The 16,806-nt window shown below is 36.0% G+C and overlaps 1 protein-coding gene across 5 annotated transcripts in view; it reads left to right on the top strand.

The window, feature by feature from the left end:
• ZNF326 (zinc finger protein 326) overlaps positions 1-15,356 on the top strand; it is a 38,540-nt gene extending 23,184 nt beyond the window's left edge. For all 5 annotated transcript variants that reach the window (XM_029948571.1, XM_029948570.1, XM_029948574.1 and 2 more), the window contains 5 exons: positions 3,723-3,870; positions 5,021-5,120; positions 7,268-7,398; positions 8,769-8,864; positions 14,414-15,356. In XM_029948571.1, the coding sequence (XP_029804431.1) occupies positions 3,723-3,870; positions 5,021-5,120; positions 7,268-7,398; positions 8,769-8,864; positions 14,414-14,767 (829 nt within the window). In that variant the 3' untranslated portion in view covers positions 14,768-15,356. The remainder of the gene's footprint in view (positions 1-3,722; positions 3,871-5,020; positions 5,121-7,267; positions 7,399-8,768; positions 8,865-14,413) is intronic.
• Positions 15,357-16,806: the final 1,450 nt, after the last annotated feature.

Below are 16,806 nucleotides of genomic sequence, written 5' to 3'. Positions count from 1 at the left end.
TTCAGTGTATTTTGTGTTTAGAATATAGTTTTGCTCTTTAAAAGTTAACTTGTTTGTGTAGCATGAAGGGAATGAAATATTACATGTAAGTGATTTTCTAGATGTCTAAAACTTTTTCTTTGTTCAGATAATATTTTAAGAACAGCATCTGCAGACCTCTCCATGGAGATATGTTTTAAATTGTCGGTTTTCTTTCATATTAAACCAGATATTCTTTGTTACTACTTGGTTTTAATATATACATTGATTTTATTTATGTAAAATGTAGTAAAAGAAAATTCAGTGGCATCTGAATTCCTAGACTTTTTTTTTTTTTCTTAGACTGTCTTTGATTTTAGTGAGGTAGGTATTACAGTTGGCCCACCATATGGGGGTTCAGGGTGCCAGCCCTCCACAGAGTTACAAATCTGTGTACCTTTGGATTCCTCCAAAACTTCTAATAGCCATCTGATGACTGGAAGCCTTACTGATAAGTTAAACATTTGATAAACATATTGTAAGTTACTTGTATTATATACTGTATTCTTAAAGTAAGCTAGAGAAAAGAAAAAAATATATTTTAAAGTTTATTTATTTTGAGAGAGAGTACATGCGAGTGGGGAAGGGGCAGAGAGAGAGAGAACGAATCCCAGACAGGCTTTGTGCTGTTAGCGTAGAGCCCGACCCGGGGCTGGAGCTCATGAACCATGAGCTCATGACCTGAGCCAAAATCAAGAGTCAGACGCTTAACCCACTGAACTGCTTCATTTTCCTGAGGAGGAGGAAATACATTTACAGAACTGTACTGTAAAAACTCTACATATAAGGGACATTTAAATTCAGACCCCTATTGTTCATGGGTCAGCTGTACTTGTGTTATCTTTCTGTTAAGCTTTAATCATCTTTACTGTGCTCTTTCTGATTTGTTACTCCTAATTTGTTGGGGTCTGAGAAACAGTAGGATTACGCTTGTTAAGAATTACCCCATGAAAAGAGGTTCTAGTTTTAAGAGGCTGGTAGTTTTGGTCCTTGACTGTATCTCTGCCACTATGGATAGACCATGTTCCTTCTTTTGACAGGGATAAGAGGGTTAGTGGAAACAGATTGAAATGAACTCTTTCAAGTGTTTAAGAATCTGAAGATGATTTTACATTATGAGATTAATTTTTCTATTTACTCTGTGACTACTTCCCCCTTGAAAAATTTTAGCTGTGGGGGGGTACATCTGGGTGCTATGGTTAAGTGTATGACTTTGGCTTATGTCATCATCTCATTGTGGGTTTATTAGGCTTCTGTACTGTCAGCATGGAGCCCACCTCAGGTCCTCTGCCCCCCTTTGTCTGCCTCTCTCCCGCTTGTGCACACATGCACTCTCACTCTCTCTGTCAAAAATAAACATAAAAAAAAGTTTAAAAAAGTTTAGCTTTGGCTATGGTATACCTGTGTTAATATAATACATGTGTGGATTGGAGAAAATTAAAGGACTGAACTTTGATTTAGCTGTAAATATAAATCTGATGATATAAGCCAAAGGATGTCAGTTAAATTTTCATTTTAGGATAAGAATCCTTTAAAATAGTTTAAAATTTTAATTTGCCAGCAGTTTTGCTTTGAGTTAGGAAGATAAGAGACTGACAATAAGAATTCTTGTTATACATTCTTTTTGGATACTCGAATACTTTAAATATAATAAAGAAGAAGGGAGCCGAGGGGGGAGGGAACAGGGGTATGAGAGCTATAAACAAACAATAGTATAAGGGGAAGAGTGCCAAAAAAGAAGTACAAAGTGGCCTTATAGGAGATAACTTCTCAGTAGGAGTGCAAGAAAATCAGGGAAATGGATGGAGGCAGTATTTGAACTGACTAGGGAATGGCAGGATAAATAAGATAAATGGTAGGAGTCTGTTAGGCAATCCTGGTAGAGAGCATGGCTCAAGGTCAGAGCAAGGAAATGGACATTTCATTCATGTTCAGGAAATGGAAAGTGGTGTAGATTGAACAGGACTCTAGTGGGGACTGAAAAGTGTAACTTAATTTAAACATTTAAAGAAGACGTACTGTGTACCAGATACTGTTAAGAGCATTTAGAAGGGGGTCAGGGTGCCTGGGTAGTTCAGGTTGAGCATCCAACTTTGGATCAGGTCATTATCTCGGGGTTTGTGAGTTCGAGCGCTGTATCAAGCTCTGTGCTGACAGCTCAGAGTCCTGGAGCCTGCTTCACATTCTGTGTGTTCCCCTATCTGTGCCCCTCTGTCTCTTTATCAAAGAAACATTTAAAAATAAAAAAAATTTATTTAGTAGGAGGGCACCTGGGTGGCTCAGATGGTTAAACGTGTGACTTTTGATTTTGGCTTAGGTCATGATCTCACAGTTCATAAGATCGAGCCCCACTTTTCGGACTCTGTTGACAGTTTGGAGCTTGCTTGGGATTCTCTTTCGCTATCTCTGCCCTTCCCCTGCTTAGGCTTGTTTGTGCTCTCTCTTTCTCAAAATAAATAAATAAATAACTTAAAAAAATACAGGTATTTAGTGGGCAAAGCCAACAAGATACAGGAGAGATTAAGATCTCTAAGAGCAGCTGAAGGTGTTTTGACTTTGTTTTATGTTGCTTACGTCAATGAAGCCGGTGAAGTGCTGTTGTCTCCTTTAGGAAGTGACAGTAATTAATTAAATTATTACTGTGTGGCAGGAACTGTTCTACTGGCTTTGTATATATTAATGTTTTTTCCATCCTCACTGATACTTCTGTAAGGGTTCTCATTTCATTAAGTTAAGAAAACTAAGGCCCACAAAAGTCAAGTCATTTGCCCAGTGCCTCACAAGGGGGCTCGGATATAAACCCAGCAGTAGGCGCCAGATCTCATAGTTTTAACTAGGAAAATTAATGTAATAGTGGTATAAGGAATTAATTGGAGGGGGACCTGGGTGGCTCAGTCAGTTAAGCATTCGACTTCGACTCAGATCATGATCTCGCAGTTGGTGAGTTTGAGCCCCGTGTCGGGCTCAGTGCTGACAGTTCAGAGCCTGGAACCTGCTTCAGAATCTTTGCCTCCCTCTCTCTTTGCCCCTCCCTGGCTTGCTCTCTCTTGCTCTCAAATAAACAAACATTAAAAAAAAAAAATTAATAGGAAAATGGAGACTGGAGACAAAGAAACCAGTGAAGAACTATTGTCATAGTTCAAGGAAAAGGAAATAAAAGTAGTACATAAGATAGAAACACTGTATAGGAGAAAAAAAGGGAAATTCATAATGGAGTGGCTCCTGAGCTTCTAAATTTGTCTAGGCCACACTTATCAGTCATTCTGAGGTGGTCCTTAGCAGGTAGGGTTTTTGGTCACCCTAGAGCTCCAAGGGAGTGAATTATGCTTGTCTGATTTCACCTGGCTTTGTGGGTATTACCTTAGTGGACTGCAAGCTTGAGAATGGAACAGAGTATAAAATAAGTAGTGGAACTTGGTATTTTTAGAGTTTGCTTTGGCTTTATAATGGGTCTAAACTTGAAGTGGATAGCTTTGGACTAGATTAAATAGAACCACTGATTCCATTATTTGCAAAGTGGTATAATAACAGTGTTGGCCAAATAGATATTTAAAGAAATACTGTTTTTTCTGACTTCAGCTAGTTAGATCAACCATAAGATGGAGTAATGTAAATCATTTATTTGGTAAAATTAGTTTTATTGGCATGTCTTATGAACTCTCAGTAAATAAGGTAATATTTAAACAAAACTTTTTTCTTTATAGAATGGCATTCACATGTTCATTTTGTAAATTCCGAACATTTGAAGAAAAAGATATTGAACTACATTTGGAAAGTCCTTCACACCAGGAAACATTGGATCATATTCAGAAACAAACCAAATTTGATAAAGTAGTTATGGAGTTTTTACATGTAAGTAGCTGTTTTTAAAGCAAGAAGCACTTTATTTGATATATTAACTTCTTACTTTTTCAGTTTTCCACTTCTCTTCTATTTTAAATTTCTAAAAATTTAATCGACTAAAGAGTTTAAAAAATAATTAGTCCAGAGTTAGATGTGAATTTCTCTGTAAAGATTTTAAATTTATAATTTGAGAGAATATATTATGTTTTATACAGTAGTTTCTGGCAGAGGTGTCAGGAAAAGAATTCCTTTAACACTTGTTTATTGCTGCAGAATCAGCTATCATAGGTTGAAAGTCTACTGTGTACCTAGTGTTGTGCTGGGTATTTTCATTCATTATTTCATCTGAGTGTCATCACAACTCCTTTTTATCATGAAAGATCATGCTCAGAGCAGTGTAGTGACTCTCAGTTAAGTGGAAGTCTGAATTCAAAGCCAGAGAGCTGATGTCTGTTTAGTGTCCTTGTTATCAGCGTGTGGTCACTAGTTAAGCAGTTTTTCTTGGCTACTTAACAAAAGGTGCTATGCAAGAACCGAAGACACAGATACCACCCTTAGTGAGCTCACAGCAATTGGTAAGAGAACACACTCATATATACACAGACAACACAGTTAAGTCAAAGGGCCAGGAGTGAGTTTGTAGGCAGGCGGGGTTAGAGAAGGGGAGGAGAGTTCAGGCCAGGGATGTTTAAGGAAGGGGCTAGAGCTGGACTGCTAATTATACATATTGTTAATTTGGGCAGAAGACATGGAATTATTAGGAGGTTAGAAATATAATGATCATTCATTCTTCCTTATCCTTGCAGAATTATGTACCTTTACAAAAATTTCTTTCTTTAATTTCATTCTTTAACGGGTTTCTAACTGTCATTTAGGACTTTAATGTACTCACCTGCCCTGAGAAGACCTCTTTTAACTATTCCAGCTCCCTTTGATTTCTCTTGTTCTTTATGCCTAAAATACACTTTGAAAGTGAATACTTTTTGTAAGTATCCTAGTAATTTATTTGTATTTATTTTTCAACTGAATTGTAAGCTCCTTGAGGCAGATAGGAGTTTTTATATAGCAGATGTTATCTTCCATAGACTGAGTTTGATGCTAAGCATATACTAAGTGCTCACTGAAAACTTTTTGGGTTTCTTTCTATTTTGTTTGATAGGAATGTATGGTGAATAAATTCAAGAAAACATCTATTCGAAAGCAACAGACAAATAGTCAAACAGAAGTAGTTAAAATAATTGAAAAAGATGTTATGGAAGGTAAGTATTTAAACAAAGTATTTTAGAAATTTACATGTATATTTTACTTACCATAATCTATTTCAGTGTATATGCTGCCCACTAGAGTGATCGAGTCATATGTGGTAGCCGTGAGTAGGTCACAGAGATGAACTCCTTTTCCTCTTATGTTTATGAATTTGTCACTACCTACCATTATGTTTCTCACTTCACTTTTAGAAGAAAAATCAACCTTTCCTCTAGGTGGAAGTGAATTCTTCTATTCTGTCTTAGTGTTCCTCATCTCTTTAAGGACTTTTGCTCAAATAATAAACTCTTCTGTTTTTTAATCTTTTGTTTTCTTTTTATTGTGTCCCTAAGGCCTACGCTTTCATCTTTGAAAAAGAAAAAAAAAAATCTCCATCTTTAAGAAAGAAAAGAAAAACAGATACTAGTTCCCCTAAAACTTGCTTTCTATTAAACAACCATGCTTCTTTAAGCATAGTCAACAGCGATCTGTGTCTTCACTACGTATTACTACTTCTCCAGAGTAGACCACTGTATGCTACCAGTGGTCTGCTTTGACAGATTCTTGACACCAGATTCAGTGCGTTCTTCAGAACTGTTATCTTTTTTTCTGCAGCATTTTCCACTACTCTTTGTGAATCTGTTTCTACCCCTGGTTTCTGTGGTATCTCACTGTCCTGAGGTTCTTTATTCCTGTTTTTACTCATTGTGTTTTTATTTTACCTTATTTTAATTTTTTGTTTTTTAAAGAATGTTTATTTTTGAGAGAGTGCACACATTTATTTTTGAGAGAGAGAAAGTGCGCGCACAGGCAGTAGAGGGGTGAAAAGAGAGAATCCTCAGCAGGCTCCGTGCTTTCAGTGCAGAATCTGACTCAAAGCTTGAACTCATGAACTGAGATCATGACCTGAGCCAAAATCAAAAATTGAATGCTCAACCAACTAAGGCACCCAGTTATCCCTCTCTTTGAAACTTTTAGAAGTTATTTCCCAGTGTTCCATCCTTAGTTCCATTATCTTTTCTTTTTATATTCTTTCCTTATGATTCATCTATTCGCAGAGCTTAAACTAACACCTCTATGTTGATTACTATACACTTCTATCTCTAGTACAAGTCTGTCTTCTGAACTCTAGTCTTGAACATCCAGATGCTTATTGGCCTCTCTCTTCAGCAGTCTAACAAAATGAACGTACAAAACAATTTTTGTATGCTCTTTGGTCATCCTCCACCCCATTAAGAAAACAAAACAAAAACTCAGAAGACCAGCCTTTCATTTACCTTCAAAGGTGGCCCCACCATCTAAGCCAGAAATACGAAGTTAGTTCTAAGTAATTTTACTTTATTATATCTATAACATTATATCTTATTGGTTCTGTCTTTTAAATATCTTCCAAGTCTGCTCTTTAAATATTATTTGTTCAAATTTTTATCTGTTCTCTTGGCAATTACCTTATTTTCCTAACTAGTGTCCTTTCTTCCAGTCTTTAAGTCTACTGCATGATTGTATTAGTTTTAAGAATTTTAGATGGATCTTGATCCTCTATAGGATAAACTTCAACTTTCTACCCCTGGCATGCAAAGTTCTCCATGATATAGGCCCTTCTCTTTATCTCTCTTTTGTCCCTTCTTTATTCTCAGTGCCCCAGCCATACTGAATTACTTGCAGTTCCCACAAAGTGCCGTTTTCTCTCACCTTTCCCTTGCATATATTATAACTTCACTTGTAGTAAATCTTGATCACAGTTTTCAAGGTCCAACATACATTTTGTTTTTTGTGAATGCCAATTTTGACATCTTTTTCTCTATCTCTGCCCACCCACATTCGTTTTTATGGAAATTCTTTTTTTACTACAAAAATCAACATTTGTCTTCTTTTATATTACATATTTGGGGGACAGACCCCTGGGACTCAGAGCAGGATTGTAGAACATGATAAGGAAATATAATGTCATTATACTTTATAATCTGTTATCCATACTTTAAATCTGTACGCAGATTTGTAAGATGTAGTAGAAAAACTCAACATAACCTACATGTTTTTATCCTCTTTGGGAGAAGGGGATATAAATAAGCATGGAAACGAAATAATAAAAACTTGGCTTTGTCAAAAATAATACATGAATCATTAACTTTTTTTATTAATAACTGTCTTTCTTTTGTAGGTGTTACTGCAGATGATCACATGATGAAAGTGGAGACTGTTCACTGCAGTGCGTGCAGTGTGTATATTCCTGCTTTGCATAGTTCAGTGCAGCAGCACTTAAAATCTCCTGATCATATCAAAGGGAAGCAGGTAAGTTTGGATCTGTCTTAATGAAGTCATTGAACTATTCATTAATCCTTTATTGTCCTTTAAAGCTGTTGTTTTACACCTACCTGCTTACATACAGTCCTGTTAATCTCATATGTGAAAACCTCTAAAGATAAATAGAGAGGCAGTGTAGCATAGTAGTTAAGTTAAGCATGGTGGTTAGGATTGGGCTCTGGAGCAAGAATTCCTGGGTTTGAATTCTGGGTCAGTATATAACGTGTTAAGCAAGTAAATTAACGCTTTGTTCAAGTTTCCTTATTTGTAAAATGGGGATAGATAGTCATTCTATTCTTACATGACTGTTTAAAGATTAACTTAGTTAAAATAGAGAAGACACTTAAACTAGTGCCTGACACATAGTATAAGTGTTCAGGAAATCATAGTTACTAAACTTTTTTTCATTAAAGCTTTAAGTTGGTACAAAGTAGCTTTATGAGAAAGAGAGAGAGAGAGAGAGAGAGAGTGTGTGTGTGTGTTTTAGAAGAAAAAAGAAAGGGAAAATTTGATCATAACATACTTTTTTTCTGATGGCTGGGAAAAAATTTTAAAAACTAGCATTACCAGTTACTATCATTTGTTACATTTTTGAGTAGAATTTACTAAAAAATGCTGGGGAAAATGTACTATTTTCTTTTTGACTGGCATATTTCTGCTTCTAAATCGGTTGGTTGTATTTAGTCCAGTTTATTTCATATATTTATATTGTGAGAAACTAGGTTGTTTGAGAAGCAAATTTAAAAGTTCAAATATTAGAGGCTTAAGGTTTAACTAGAGCATACCTGAGTCTTTAATTCATATTTTGTATTGATGTGATCCTCATTTAACTTAAACTTTGTTAGCCACCTTGGACACATACAGTTTTTAAAAAATCTTTGTCCTTTCTCTTATGGTATTTCCTTGACACTTTTTTTGGTCACTAGATATTTCATATTAACCTGTCTTCCTTTGTATAATACAGTCTTTTGCTAACTATAGCCCAGAGGAAGACTATTCTAGCAGTATGAAAAATTATTCTTTCTCTTTTGATAACATAAAAATTAGTAGTTAGAATAGTTGGGGTGGGGGGAAGTGCATGTAGAGTAGAAAGGAGAGAGAGCAACTGTTTAATAGACCTAGATGTGTCTTGTGGAGTGACTGGGTGTTTTTTAATGAGTGATTGGCTTATTGAGTCTTCATTGTTTTAATCCATGGATGATTTAGATTGTGGTCATAGTAATTGTTGCTTTATAGCTTAATTTGCCAGGAAATAAATAACTTAAATCTAAGAAGTTGAGCATACAATATTGTTTTAATTACAGAAGTATTTTCATGGCCTGGTTTTCAAGTACCTAAGTGTGTTTTATTTTTCATAGGCTTATAAAGAACAAATAAAAAGAGAGAGTGTCTTGACTGCTACAAGCATTTTAAATAACCCAATAGTAAAGGCGCGATATGAACGTTTTGTTAAGGTAAGACTTTAGGGCAAAACCTTTTTAGGTTATATTGTAGTATCTTTACCATTAAATGGTGACATAGTAACTGTGATATTTAAGTATAGTGCAACTTTGGGAAGAATTTTACTTGATATCTTGCATATAGTTAAAAACATTGTTTTTCCTAATTATTGGGATTTGTTGGGAGAGGGAACAATAAGTCATTCCTCTCATCATCCCTTTCTCACCCTGAATCATTTGAGAAAGATGCAGGAGTCTAATAGCAGATCATAATGTTCGTGTTATTCTTGATTTTTAAGGAAAAGAGGACTTGAGGGATATGTCTTAACGTGTAGTTACTGCAGATCTGTATTTCACTTTTTTTTTTTTAAGTTTATTTATTTTGAGAGAGCGAGAGAGAAAGGGAATCCGAAGTAGGCTCTGCATTGCCAGCTGTGGAGCCCAGTATGGGGCTCAAGCCCATAAACCGCGAGATCATGACCTGAGCCTAAACCAAGAATCAGACATTTAACTGACTGAGTCACCCAGATGCTCCCTGTATTTCACGTCTAAATTAGATAAACTTCTTTCTGCCCAGCCTCTATTACTGGTTCAGCTAGGCAGCAGTGGGCTTCCCTTAGTTTACCACATGGCCTATAGTAGATTAGAAGGTACCTTTTCTGTTGCTAAGAAGACCCAAAAGAAGGGCCCCAGAAAGTACAACATTGAATATGCCCATATTTGTCTTCCAAGCATAGTAACTGGATAATCATTGTTCCTCGGATAAAACTTGGAGGGGTAGCGGGAGGTCAGAGATACTGCTTCAGAAGAAGTTCCCTCATGGAATCATCAGGCCAGGAGAGAGGAGGTTTGCCCCAAATGTTATTAGTAAACTCAGATGTGAACAACTAGGTCCACCTGGACACAGCTTCTTAGACTTTATAGCCATCTGCTATTGTGGTAGTCCTTCTTTACATAAAGTTCTTTATGTATTCTCTATACTTAATGTAAATAAGAACTTAAACTATTATTCAGGAAATTAAATACATTTTAGAGGGTTGGTTTTGAGTCTTTGTAAAATAGTACCTCATTTAAAATCATCATACACTGAAGAGAGTGGTTATATTGAAAATTTTTAAGTCTGTTATTTACATTTGTAACAATTTTTATTTTATGGATTAGAGAGGTTTTCTTTATTTTGGCTGTTGTAGTGACTAACACATAAACTCTGAAAAACCTGATAAGTAGTCAAGTTATCCCTCAACCAAGTGACTTCCAAGCTGAATATATCCCAGTTCTTCCAGCTTATTCCTGAGGGTCCTATTTTCTGATTTTCATATTTGTCACTTTTACCACATTCTTGCCACCACCTTTACAAAGTGAGTGTAGATATTGTAACAGCAATGCAAAAAACAGAGCTGTTAAAAAAAATCTGAAGAACAAAAACCGTGAATGCAGTCTTACTTGAAATTCAATTTTATGGGGGATATGGTATCCAAAAGGTAAGAGCATCATTGCTAAATTAGGAAAAACTAGATTTTTTATCCTTGGTATATCACAAACTTTTGAGAAGGTAGTGGTTTCTGTTGATGTATCAAATATTTAATGAAAGAATACAAATGAGAATTTCTGTGTAGACTTCTCAAGCTATCCCTGAGAGTCACTTTGTGGAATGAGAAACATCACTGGTGGGAGTGTCTAGCTCATGTGTATAGTGTTTAGAAAGTACCTGAACTGAGGAGGACTCTTCTAGAGGTTGTTTTTTTTGTTTGTTTGGGGGTTTTTTTTGTTTTTTACTATGAATGTGCTCGGTGAACCAGCAAAATTGGCATTTCCTGGCAGTTCATTAGAAATGGAGAGTTGCATTTGAACAAGATCCCAGTTGATTTCATAAACATGTTAAAATTCAAGAAACACTGGTGTCACATTACTCAGTGGTATCCCTTTGTTCAGCTTTCCTGTCTGCTCTGTTCCCTGCTGTTATTCCCAGAACATCCTCTGCCCATGATCAGCTGCTCTGGTCATGGCTTAAAATCTCTTTCAACTTTAAGTTCTCTCAGTCTGACAAAATACCTTTTTTAATCTTTGTCCTATGAAGGTATCAGTTCATCAGTTTGTTCCTTTTCTCCAACTGTATCTACCTTCACTCCCTGGCCTGGATACTCATGGTCAGTCCTTATAACAATGCATTGCTGTAGAAGTCCTCACCTCTTCCTTATTAGACCACTTACCAGTTCCCAGCACAGTGCCATCTGCAGTTAGACTGTCTTGCTACAAATACCATAGAATTGTACCGTTGCTGTGCTTGATGGATTTTCACTGCAGTTCACAGTAATTTTGCCTATTAACAGTCAGTGTAATGTGTTTCATGTTTATTTTTGACATAGAGAGACAGAGCATGAGCAGGGGAGGGGCAGAGAGACAGGGAGACACAGAATCTGAAGCAGGCTGCAGATCTGAGCTGTCAGCACAGAGCCCGACACAGGGCTTGAAACCACAAACCGTGAGATAATGACTTGAGCTGAAGTTGGACACTTAACTGACTGAGCCACTCAGCCACCCCAAAGCTTTTCCACTCTTAACATGTCTAGATTTCATCCTTACTCCCTTCCCTTATGTTCTTATGCTTCTCTTGCTTCAGGGACATTGAGACCAATAGATGTAAACTGTAAGTTTTTACCTTTTTGCCTTAGATTTACGTACTTTACGCTCACCTTTATTGTTATCTGTGAAGAAAGCTTCTCCTTTTTTGCCCTTCACCGGTGTTCTTCTTGTTTCATCAGGTGTCTTTCCTTGCTTGCTTCTGACTTTCCCTTGTTTATTATTTTATTCTTCTACAGACAGCATGCTTATAAATTCCCTAAACTAAAAATGACTTAACTTTTCCTAGACTCTGCCCCTTCCCATCTTATCTTTTCTCTTATCACTATACTTAAAAAGGTAGTTTACCCTGTGTTGTGCTCTTCCTCTATCTTACTCTTTAACCTGGTAATTCTCAATTGGAGATATATAATAGAAACTTTGTAAGGCTAAAGTCAAATAAAAAATGCTCTCGGCCTTCTTAAAGACCTTCTGAATTAGAGTTTCCCCAACTTCTCTGATAAATATCTCCTGAAATTCTTCTTAAATATGCAGGTTACCAGATCTCTCCCCTGGAAATTCTCATTCATGAAGTCTGAAATTAATTCAGGAACTTGTGTTTTTTAGCAAGAGCTCTTGTATTTGACTAAATTAAAGTCTCGGAGTGTGGGACGTGGGCATGTGGTTTTTGAGAGCTCAGAGGAAATTGTGAAGATTCGTTCCTGGGCAGTCATTGGTGGCCACCTTCCACTTATATTATTATGCTTTGGGAACTGCTCTCAGATAACCGGTCTTAATTTTTAAGTAAAATTTTTAAACATTTTATTGTTTACTATCTTATACGTACAAAGCTTAAGGGCATAGTGTAATACATTTCTCAAGCACCCTCTCACTCAGCTTTAATAGTTATTTATCAACTCTAGCGACCTTTCAGTTTTTCTTGACACAGTTAATCTGTCACTTTTTCTTGAAACTGTCTTGTCAGGTAATATTTTACTACCCTGGATTCCTCTGCACTGAATATTTTTTTCCCTTAACTTCTGTCCCTGGCATTTTCAGTAGGTTGGTCATCAGCCCTTTTATTCTACTTATTTCCCTGGCCCCAGGCTTGGGCTATCTTGTTGAAGACCCTGGTTTCACTATTCACTCTGTGCAAATAATTCACAAATCTAAATGTCTTACTTTGAACTCTGTTCTCTTTTGAATTGTGAATTTAAAGCTGCCTCTTAGACATTTAGACATCTTAAATTTTTGGGGGGGGGCGTTTTGTAACATGTTAACATTTTATTTTACTTTATTTTATTTTATTTTACATCCAAGTTAGTAGCATATATATGTGCAATAATGATATCAGGAGTAGAATCCTGTGATTCATCATTTACATATAACACCCAGTGCTCATCCCAACACATGTCCTCCTTAATACCCCTTGTCCATTTAGCCCATCCCTCCCACCCCAGACCCCTCCAGCAACAACCCTTAATTTGTTCTCTTTATTTAAGAATCTGTTATGTTTTCTCCCCTCCCTGTTTTTACATTATTTTTGCTTCCCTTTCCTTATGTTCATCTGTTTTGTATCCTAAAATTCTATGTATGAGTGAAGTCATATATTTGTCCTTTCTCTGCCTAATTTTGCCTAGCATAATACACTCTGATTCCATCCACATAGTTGCAAATGGCAAGATTTAATTCTTTTTGATTGCTGAGTAATACTCCAGTGTGTGTGTGTGTGTGTGTGTGTGTGTGTGTGTGTGTTTGTGTACGTGCACACACACCATATTTTCTTTATCCATTCATCATTGATGGACATTTGGACTCTTTCCATACTTTGGCTATTGTCGATAGTGCTGCTATCAACATTGGGGTGCATGTGCCCCTTTGAAACAGCACACCTGTATCCCTTGGATAAATACCTAGTAGTGCAATTGCTGGGTTGTAGGGTAGTTCTATTTTTAATTTTTTGAGGAACCTCCATGCTGTTTTCCATGGTGGCTGCATCAGTTTGCATTCCCACCAGCAGTGCAAAAGAGATCCTCTTTCTCCACGTCCTTGCCAACATCTGTCGTTGCCTGAATTGTTAATATTCAACATTCTGTCCGCTGTGAGGTGGTATCTCATTGTGGTTTTGATTTGTATTTCCCTGATAATGAGTGATACTGAGCATTTTTTCATATAGCTATCTTAAATTCTAGTTATATATAGCATACATCTGCTGCTTCCCCTTTCCCTATCCTAATTTACATATTCTGTTAATGGTGCCACTATATCATTTACACTTTCCTGGGTTATTAAAGTAACCTCCTCACTAGTATATCTTCTGCTACTTCATTTCATCCTGTGTGTTCCTTCCTGATTTACCTTGAAGTATCATACCACTCTTGAACTTCGCTGTTTAATAATCTTCATTGCTTCTCATATAGCCTTCTGATATGGTCTTGTTTATGAGACTTAGTCCAGATACACAGTTCAAGTATTTACATAAATTAAAATATTAAAACAAAGTTGTATCTGTGAATGTTTAGTTAATTAAAGATTTATTTACCTTTCTAAAGTAAAAGTAAGGTATGATACCTAATGGATACCTGATTTTCATTTATTTGAATTTTGAAAAAGACTTGATTTTCATTTGAGTGTTTTCAAAGAGATCCTACTATAGTAGTACATTGAATCCTGCTGTAATTATGTAGGACCTAAATCTTTATCTGCTTTGTTTCTAACAAAATGAACATATTTGGCTTTTGTCCTGTGTATATGACTTTAAAAATTTAGTTGGGAAAATGTGGCCTTTATGCATTACAGTTTTTGGAATATAAAGAAATGACTTCAGTAATTTATTTGTCCACCTTGGTATGAAATAGGTACTGAATAAATATGTCATGGATTTGTCAAGTTAAAATAAAAAGGTTCAAATTGTATTTATTTTTAATATTTAAGCAAATAAAACTTTCACTGGTAATAAAAATGAATACGTTCACTTCAAAAGCTGCTTTTCCTCATGTTTTTAGGGTGAGAATCCTTTTGAAATTCAAGATCATTCTCAGGATCAACAAATAGAAGGAGATGAGGAGGAGGAAGAAAAGATTGATGAACCTATTGAAGAAGAGGAGGAGGAGGAGGAAGAAGAGGAGGAAGTGGGGGAAGTAGAGGAAGTAGAAGAAGTGGAGGAAGCAGAGGAAGTGGGAGAAGGAGGAGGAGTGGAGGGAGCGGGCGACACAGAGGAAGCTGGGGACCAGGAGGCAGTGGGGGAAGGAGAGGCAAAGGGGGAGGAGGAAGGAGGGGGGGAAGGAGAGGAAGTCGAGGAAGAAGCAGCAAAGGAGAAGCCTGTCGACTTCCCTGTTGACCAGCCTGAAGAAAATTAAATATAAGGTATTAGTCAGATTTAAAAGAAGCTTTAAATTTCTCTCATAATGTGGAAAAGGGTAAGAATTTTAATAGTTTAAAATAAGAGAGTTAACACCCATGTTGCATGCATTCCACATGTTCAGATTTGTTTTATATAATTTCTAAATGTTTGGCATTTGTTTAATAAAATAAGGGTAAGACTATTTTAGTTTAGTTTTTATAGCTACCAACTTAGATTAGATAAATTGTTTGTATAATTTTTAAGCTTAATTTTTATTACTTTAATTGGTGTTAAGGATAACAGATGTGTATTGTTAGTATATCTATTCTAATCATTTGAACTTAAATGCTGCTGTTGGGAGTATATATTCAAGTGTGCATTAATGTTTTCAATACTTACCCTAGAAGAGATAAATTGGGCAAGTATTTTGTGCTCTGTGTATTTTTTTACTGCATTGGACATTGAATAGTAATTTGCGTTAAGATACGCTTAAGGCTTTTTGTGACCATGTTTCCCTTTGTAGCAATAAAACGTTTTTTACAAGAACTCTTTCCCTGGATTAGCAATTTTAAATGATTCATCAATTAAATGAGTATTTAAAATGAGATTTTGCCTTAATGTAGTTTAGTTTAGCTCACGGTATTTCAAGATGATTAAGAAGAGTTGAAGAAAAAATTTCCTTCCATCATTTTAAAAGTACTACTAAAATATTTTTTAGCATATTTCAAGTTGAGGTCAGTGTATAACTGACTTGTTTATACTTGTTTTAATTCCTTTTCTTTGTGCCTCTGTCATACCTTGAAATCTTGAAAATACATTTGAATACAATAATTTTTTATAGTTGTGTTAGTTCTTTTGTCATGTCTGTTTGTAGCTGAAGAATCAAGAAGCAAAGTATCACTTTTATAAAAATGAAGTATTTCTTTGGAATATTTCTCTCAGTTCTTTTTAAACTTTTTATAGTTCATAGGCTTACATACTGAAAAAGAAAATGAGATTGACAGATGGTCTATTTTTTTTGATTATTTTTTAATGTTTGTTTATTTTGAGAGAGAGGGAGAGAGCAAATGAGCGAGCATGGGCAGGGGAGGGGCATAGAGAGAGGGAGACACAGAATCCAAAGCAGTCTCCAGGCTCTGAGCTGTCAGCACAGAGCCCCCTGTGGCACTCGAACTCATCATGAGCCACAAGATCATGACCTGAGCTGAAGTTGGATGCTCAACCGACTCAGCCATCCAGCACCCTAGATGGTCTATTTTCAAATGACCATCTATGTCACTGAAAAGTAGTGCTCTTATTTCTTTGAATCTTTACTCTGGAGGGATACTCAGTGAAATAAACTAGCTTCTCAAAATATTGAGGCATTGAATAGATGACTATATAGGAATATTGAGTAATTTTATATACATCGTAAATGATAGGCATTTGTAGAATTTCACTTTTTTGCATACAACAAAACTTTTAAAATTACATTTTGGGGGCCAATATGGGTTCATATTATGGGCTAGATTTGCTTATCTTTAAGCTTTAAGTCATTTGTGTCCATTTAGGAGGATTTAGAGGCAAATAACAGAAGGTTAGTTGAAGACTGGAGAAATTTGTATTTCTAAGAGTATGTATTTACTTAAATAGGCTTCAGAAAGCTTTTGTGCTCAGGAGTTAAAATTTTAAGGGTAGTAGGACTTGATCGACCTTCTCGTTTCTCATTTATTTAGTTTCTACTTTATTTTAAAATATTTGTGGAAGGGTAAGGTAAAAAGAGAACAGATCGTTTTGGGGTATAATTAGTAGGTTTTTTTGGCACTAAGTGGGTGTTTTTTATTTTATTTTTTGTGAAAAATGTCCCTAGTAATCTGAGAGTTTAAACATTTGGAAAGATTCCTGTATAACAAGAATCTGTGTAACAACTTTTTTCCCCCCATGCATGCAAAAGCAAAGGGTTTTATTTCGAGTTTAGGCTGGCCGAGCCTAACCTTGGGCTCACAGACTTTACTGGCGCAGTGGATTCATGCTGAGAGCCCCGGGCATGGCAGGGTAGGGGCTTTTTTAGGAAGG

This window comes from Suricata suricatta, chromosome 8 (assembly GCF_006229205.1).
Source record: "Suricata suricatta isolate VVHF042 chromosome 8, meerkat_22Aug2017_6uvM2_HiC, whole genome shotgun sequence".
Taxonomy (NCBI): Eukaryota; Metazoa; Chordata; class Mammalia; order Carnivora; family Herpestidae; genus Suricata; species Suricata suricatta.
Note: the sequence above shows the minus strand (reverse complement) of the source record. Positions and strands in the feature narration are given on the sequence as shown.